This window comes from Corylus avellana, chromosome 5 (assembly GCF_965113065.1).
Source record: "Corylus avellana chromosome 5, dhCorAvel1.hap1.2, whole genome shotgun sequence".
NCBI classification, from domain to species: Eukaryota; Viridiplantae; Streptophyta; class Magnoliopsida; order Fagales; family Betulaceae; genus Corylus; species Corylus avellana.
This window is the reverse complement of record NC_142494.1, coordinates 8,459,593-8,467,496: the sequence shown is the minus strand read 5'-3', so window position 1 is coordinate 8,467,496 and position 7,904 is coordinate 8,459,593. Positions and strand designations below refer to the sequence as shown.

The window sequence follows — 7,904 nt, the reverse complement described above, 5'->3', positions numbered from 1 at the left end:
ATTTACAAAAGAGCATGGCCATGATTAAGAAATGCCTTAGCATAATACTTGCACAAATAAAACAAGAAAACAAATATGTAGCTATTACCAATTGTAATTTGAGTCTTACAAAGGTGGGCTTACAACATGACAGATAAAAACTATGACTCATTTTAGAGTAGTAAGACTTTAACCAAGAATTGCAAGTCACAGATTAAAATCACGTGGACAATTTGACCTTTTAACACTTAACAAAAAAGAATTATTAGAAGATCGAGGCAACAGAGAGTAACACCACTAACATGAAATTTGCAGCATGTGAACAGCCTTTCCACATTACGCAAATTCTGCATAACGCACAAGCCCAAAGCAAAATTGTTGTGCATATACTTGTGAAGTTTGTATCCCACATTGAAAAAATATAAAGATCTAGAATAAGAGTGGTTAATATACCTAAATGACCCAAGCCCATTATCATAGGTTTTTGGGCTAGAAATGATATCCTAATATATATATTAATTTACTCTTATTTAACTCCTTTAATGTTTCTCTCCCCAACAAAAATGAAATCGTGAAATATGCCCTACATGAAGCCCCTCAAATAAAGCAATAATAATTTCAAGAGGAAACAAAATCGGCTTTGAATCTTCCCCCTCCTCTTTCTATAGAAGCCAAAATTCACTTGTAATGATTTTTATAATAATAATAATCCAAACCTTAATTAAAAAATAGGAGTAATTAAAAAATAGGAGTCCAAATAAGTGAAGCACTTACATTATTAGAACCCAAGCTAGTAAATCTGTCCCAAATAGTTGCCTGCACAAACCCACTCATTTACATATGGAACCCCATTTGTCAATTCCACCAAGGATTCGAAATATAGCATGATTGTCTCCAAACTAGCAAAATATAAGTGGGCGAATAAAGAAACAACCCTCTGAAGCCTCCGCATTCAATATTGAGCCCAAAACAAATTTAACAAGCATTATGGACTACTTGGAGAAACAAAAGTGAAAACAAGGTTGCTAGTTTAAGTTTTGTCTGTGATTTGATTGATGTGGTTCAGTGGTTGTGATTCACATAGGGGCATATCCTCTGCATCTGAAACTCTAAGGCCCAAGGTTAAACTAGTCTGGAGCATTGAAGAATGCCTTTTTTGGTGTGGGTACCAATTGGATTCAAACTTGTCATCGTCGTCATCATCATCACGGTGTCTCTTAGAAAGTTGAACACCGTCCGTTAAACCTATTGTATTCTCTTGATATCTGTGTTCTAGATGGAATCCGCAACTTTTCAAGAACACCGACTTTGAAGGATTTTCATTTACATCCTTGCATGTAAATTGAACTCGAAGAGTACCCATCATTATCTGAGAATCGAACGAACCACGGTAAAGCAACCATACATGATCTGAGCTGGTTGAAATATGTACTCGGTCAAGACAAAAGATTTCATGACCATTAATGATGACTTCAACACACATTACAGTACCTTCCTCAACTTGTCCATCCGGTCTTCCAAAAACAGCAGAGAAAGCAAATCTTGCATTCTTCGAACCCAAATGTATAGGCTCATTGATATCTATTTCACACCAATTTGTATTTGAAACCTCTTTACGATGGCTGAAGAATTCTGGAATCTTATTTCCCGGATATATACATCCAAAGTAACGGTCCTTAAGATGCACCTACACATATATGACAACAAATCAAGGCACATACTAACATGTATACACATATGCATACGAGAGAGAGAGAGAGAGAGAGATACCTGACTCAATAAATGCATTTGTACATCATTGTTTATATGTTCAGAGCAATCAGACAAGTCAATCCACCGAAGCATTGGTAAATCACGTATATCACCAAATTTATGTCTTTCCAATGACGAGCATTGGCTCAAATTTATCGATCTTATACTTGGTGGAAGTTCTGGAGTTTCACGAAGTTGCTTGCAACTGTCCAAGTTAAGCTCTTCCAATGCAACAAATTTGTTGACCCACGTAGGAAGGCTAACAATACTGCTACTTGATAGACATAGAATTTCCAAATTGAAAGGGCATTCATGTTGAGTCGCGAAATCTAATTCTGTTAGGACACTATTGCCAAGATTCAGCGATAGCAGTGTGGAACGTACCGTTCCAGCCTCCACGGGCTCTGGTGGGTCGCACGTATTAAACAATTCAAGAGAGCTTCTAGCTTGTTCTAAAAATATTTCCAAAGATACACAGCTCTTAGCATACACTTCTCTTACATTCGGTGGAAGTCCTAGAATTTCTCGAAGTTGCTTGCATTTATTCAAAGAAAGGGACTTCAATCCGACAAATCTTCTTACGTATGGAGGAAGGGTTACAATATCGCTCCCTGATAGATCTAATGTCTCTAATGAGGAGTAAAAAGCTAAGATCCTACAAAAATTTGATTGTGATGGGGCACAATTACTAAGATCCAATTCTTGAAGTTTTGGAAATGATGCCGAGGAACAACCATCATTAGAATCATTAGAATCGCTTGTATTTGGTGGAGGTGACAATTGGAGTGATTCTGCCCATGATGAAATTGCAAATTTCTCCATCGATAAAATATCTTCCCCCTTCTTTAGAAACTCAACAACTTTTGTATTACCAGCGAGATTCAGATACTTTAAATGTTGCAACTGATAAATGGTATCTGGAAGATTCATAAGGTTTGTGCAATCACCGAGATATAATTCTTCAATACTACCCAGGTACCCAATGGATGAAGGAAATTCTTTTATACCACTACCATCGAGAAAAAGATGCATTAAATCTTGCAATTGATTTATGTTATCTGGAAGAGTCATGAGGTTTTTGCAAAAACCTAGATCTATTCTTCTAATCTTGCCCAAGTACCCAATGGATGGAGGAAGTTCTTTCATACTTGTACAATCGCTGAGAGAAAGCCACATTAAATTTTGCAACCGATGAATGTTATCTGGAAGATTCTTAAGATTTGTGCACCCACAAAGAAATAATCTTTCAACCCCAACGAGGTACCCAATGGACGATGGCAATTCCTCTATACCACTATTGTTTAAGTTGATGTACTTTAAACATTCCATTTCACACTCAATTTCAGGGAAGTTCTTAAGTCTTGAGCAAAAACTTAGATTAAGATATTTGAGAGATCTCAACTTTAAGCTTCCCGGAAAACATCCAAGATTAGTGCATTCTCTAGCAAACAAAGAAATGAGCTTATCGAGGAATCCAACTGAATGATGAACCTCAACTAAATTCTTGCAATAACCAAGATCCAATTTCTCTAAATTTGGAATCCTAGAAACATCAGGGATTTTTTTAAGGAATTCACAATTAGAGAAATTCATAGATGTCAAGTTTACGAAATTCTGTCAAGAAAAAGAGGAAATAAATTAATTTTTACTTTGAAAGAAGTTTACAATGTAATTGAAAGCAAGAAATATTAAAAACAATAATTTTACCTGGACTCCCTCCAATTCATTGAGATGGCTATGAGGCATGCTTAGAATGACAAGGTTCTTTCCACAAAAAGTAGATGGCAAAAATTCTCCAGGATATTTAGGCCAATCAAGCACTCTTAATTCATTAGAAAGAAAACTAGGCTCTCCAAAAATGCGTGCATTATTGTTTATAAAAATTCTGAGCCTTTTCATTTTCTTGAAAACTTTGGGACTCAAGCGTATCACGTCTTCTTCAGGCAAATTTATCAATATGCCCTCAACTTTGTTTGTTCCCTAACAAGACAATTTATAGTAAAGTGTATCAGTAAAACTGTAACATATAGTTCTTCATATTTTAACTCTTGCTAGAACTATAATTCATCTCTTGATAAATATTTCTTCTTTTTTGTTTCTTTCTTACATTTTCAAAATGAGTATTTTATTATTATTATTAGGGTCCTAAAGTGAAAGATCATCACATTCTCAAAATTGATTTGTCTTTTATATATATATATATATATATATTGAAGAAATTTGTGGGCCTAGCTCATCTCATAAAACCGGTTCAATAAGAGAAGGTTGCCCACTTCTTATAAAGATGCCCAAGGTCTTGTCCACAAGCAATGTGAGATTATTTCTCAACATATATTACCCTTGTTCATAAAAAAAAAAAAAAAAAAAAAAGAGAGAGAGAGAGAAAGAGAGAGTAATTAAGGGCATTTGAAAAGACTTTTCAGCATTTGAGAATGGAAAAGAGCTTCGAAAATTTAACCAAACAGGAAGTATTTCTTATGCAAATGAAAAAAGAGGTCAATGCTTTTCTAATAGCTTAGCAATTGAAAAAGAAACAAAAATAAAATTAGAATATATTTTAACATAAGTCTTACCGTATTTCCTTCTAGGACATTACGAACATCTTCATGAAACCACAATCTACTCCGCTTGCCAGGTTCTTTGGGTGATTCTTGTCGAACAATTTCTCTACCCATTTCTTGCAATAAGTCATGCATCTCCAATAATTTGTCAGACTCAGTTATCAGACACCTGTCCATTAGCTCTTTGATGCCACAACTACCTAGTATTTTTGTGACATATCCTACCTCCTTTCCTTTGAAGAAACACACGGTGTCTAGGAAAACATTCTTCGCATTTTCATCCATAACATCAAAACTTATTCTAAGTATTTTTTGAATATTCATGTGAGGAATTCTTTTGTACTCATCCAATTTACTTTTCCAATAAGGTATATCTTTACCTTTAAGAGCTGAGCCTAGCACTACTAAAGCTAGTGGCAATCCTCCGGCATAATTTATTACATCGTTTGTGACTTCCACATAACCATCATCAGGGCTATCTTTATTGAACGCATGATAACTAAAGAGCTGAAGAGCTTTGTAGTGATCCAATTCTCTCACCCTGTAGGTTAAAGCTTGATACTTAGTTAGTAAATGTGCATCTCTTGTTGTTATGATGACTCTACTTCCTAAATCAAACCAATCACAATTTCCAACAATCTTTTCTATTTGGTCTGAATGATCCACGTCATCAAGAACGAGAAGTATCCTTTTTAGGCAAAGCCTCTGCTCTATCAAAATAATTCCTTGATCAACATTGTCAACTATTATACTTGAACATTCTAGGATCTTAGAAAGAAGTTTATTTTGCAAATGGATCAGACCCTTTTGGCTATAAGTTTCTCTAATGTTTTCAAGAAAACAACAACCTTCAAACTGAGAAGCAATCGAGTTGTAAATGGCTTTGGCAAGAGTTGTCTTACCAACTCCAGCAGTTCCGAAGATCCCTACCGTTTGTATACTGACAATGTTCTCTATATCTAAAAGCAACTTCATATCTTGTAAAAGGGACTCTATTCCAACCGGATACCGGGCAACTTGCAAGTCTGTCTTTTTTACTAATATTGAATTCACCCATTCAATAATTTCGTGAATAAATTCTGGTTCGTCCCTACAAATACAAAATTTGTAAAATTACATGTGTTTAAAATGACTGATTTTCAAAGTATGATCTCAATGTAAATGAAAGTTTTAGAGAATCTAGAATTCCTTCGGATAAGATAAAAAGAGTATTTAGAAATACCTGTTTCCCAAAACTTTTCCTGACAAATTGGCCGCTTCTGTTAGGACTGTCTTCCACCCATGTACCTTATTTTCATCATTCTTGAACCTCTCTCCATACTTGACAAATGCTTCTCCAACACTATTGGTTTGATTCCGCACTTCCGACGGATCTAAATTATAAAACAATGGTAAAACATGTTGCCCCTTTGTTCTTTTACACTCAAGGATCTTCATTAACTCGTTCAAGCACCATCTGGATGATGCATAGTTTTTAGATAATACAATGATCGAAATTTGTGACTCTTCAATGGCTTTGAGGAGTGCCGGTGAAATTTCTTCTCCGCTTCTAAGCTGGTCATCCATGAAGGTGTTGATTCCATTTCGACGCAAAGCATCATATAGATGGGCAGTGAAATTGTTGCGAGTATCCTTACCTCTAAAACTCAAGAACACATCATAAGTCCATGAAGAGGCCATGGAAGAAGCTATCCACTATCTATGTATGCAGGACTGGTGCTTTGTAGAAAAAATTAGAGAGACATCAGTTGCAGAAGTGCCACAGATCCTTAAGTGGAAGAGAAATAGACAATCTGATGCGGCATCATAAAAAGAAGGCCAAGAAGAAACTTGTTGGCAACTTCCTTGTACAAACAACCAAACATTGAATGTGTTTGACGGCCGGTGAACCAAAATAATAATTTAATACATTATTCAATGTAAGGGATAAAAAAAAAAAAACAACAACAAATAAAAAGCATCCTTCACCGTTGATTTGGGATAAAATATTGGTCATCATACTTCAAACATTCTTCACCATTCAAAGCCGCGATTCAAAGCCGCGTGTTGAAAGTGATGTTCAAGTGGGTCCAATATTGTTGAATTTTTATCCTTCAATCTAAACGGAAAAGGATCATCTTCATTTCAAAATTCATTAATTTTTTTTTATTTTTTTTTATTTTCATTTAGTACATTTTAAAAGGTAGTATGATCCAAAAGTTTTAATGATGGTAGTGCATTAAATGCAATACCCTTCAAAATGCATTAAACGAAAGAAATTGAAAAATTTTCAAATGGAGAGGATCCTTTTCCGATCTAAATGTGTTAAAAGAAGGAAGATAATAAATGCACAGATATTGGTCAAAATTGATTAAAAAAAATAAAGGCCCTCCCGTCACGAAATAAAGATTGAAACTTTAATTAATCTTCAAAAAATTTAATTTATTTTGTCATTATTTTTTAAAGTTAAAAAACTCTCTGTTTAGTGTTTTAAACTTAAAAAATTAGAATAAATGCAAAATCGGTTCTTGTGGTTGCCCTAATTTATAAATTACTCATTGTGGTATAAAAAACAATTTATAGGTCCCTATAGTAGGCCAAAATAACATTTTACCCTCTATATTCATTTTTCGTTAAATGACTTAATAGAAACTGTTTCATTGCCACCTCACACCTAATAAAAATAAGACACGTGTTCTTTTTTACTTATAGTTTTAAAAAATGACAAGTAAGCTTTTAAGATTTTGGGCATCTTCTATCTGTGAGTTATTATGAGATTTTTGAGTATCTACGTTTTTGGAGTAGTGCGTTTTTTGGCAGTCTTTATTTGGAAATTTGGATTTGTTTTTGGGCATTGAAGCATCTTCGAAAATTGTTTCTGGGCATCGGAATCTATCCCTCTCTCTCTCTCTGTCGTTTTTTTTTTTTTTTTTTTTTTTTTTTTTGTTCTATGGTTTACTGGTAGGTACAATGATGAACATCAAATATCATTTTGGAGTAATATCTTTATTTGAAACTTCAATTGTTTGAACCCAATTTGTGGTGAAAAGGTTACAGTTTGCAAGCTGCAGAACTTACTAGCACCTCCTTTCTCTATTTATGATTCTCTGCTTACTGTTGTGACGTTTCCGGCAGTTCTCTGGCGGCGATTTTAGTTGTGCTACGAAACACAACAACTCGCCTGAAGATGGACAGTGAATCGGTAAGGAAGATGAAGACGCATGGTGGGGATATAGGGCTTAGGTTTATTTACCGTAGAATTGACATGACATGGAGAGTGTGTTCTGGTGCCTCAAGATGACATGGAAGAGGTTACCTGTCATTTTTTAAAATCATAAATAAAAAAAACACGTGTCGCATTTTTATTGGGTGTGACGTGGCAATGAGACGATTTCTGTTAAGTCATTTAACGGAAAATAGTTTCAAGGAGTAAAATGATATTTTGGCCTACCCTGTGGACTTATAAATTATTTTTTAAACCACAAGGAGTGATTTGTAAAATAAGCCAAATACATGGACCAATTTTGCATTTATCCCTAAAAAATATGTGATGTCAAGGATTTTTTTGTTAAATGCTAACCGATAAATTCTAAATTCTAAAAATACTTCTATTTAAAAAAAAAAAAAAATTGC

At 34.5% G+C, this 7,904-nt stretch overlaps 1 protein-coding gene across 1 annotated transcript; it reads right to left on the bottom strand.

Moving 5' to 3' along the window:
- Nucleotides 1-1,009: 1,009 nt before the first annotated feature.
- Nucleotides 1,010-7,336, bottom strand: LOC132181763 (TMV resistance protein N-like). The gene is made up of 8 exons (XM_088516718.1): nucleotides 7,327-7,336; nucleotides 5,515-5,980; nucleotides 4,305-5,382; nucleotides 3,439-3,711; nucleotides 2,820-3,345; nucleotides 2,172-2,690; nucleotides 1,750-2,066; nucleotides 1,010-1,666 (listed from the first exon to the last, which is right to left on the bottom strand). Exons 2-8 carry the CDS (start codon nucleotides 5,970-5,972, stop codon nucleotides 1,010-1,012), a joined length of 3,828 nt encoding a protein of 1,275 aa, XP_088372844.1. The 5' UTR covers nucleotides 5,973-5,980; nucleotides 7,327-7,336.
- Nucleotides 7,337-7,904: the final 568 nt, after the last annotated feature.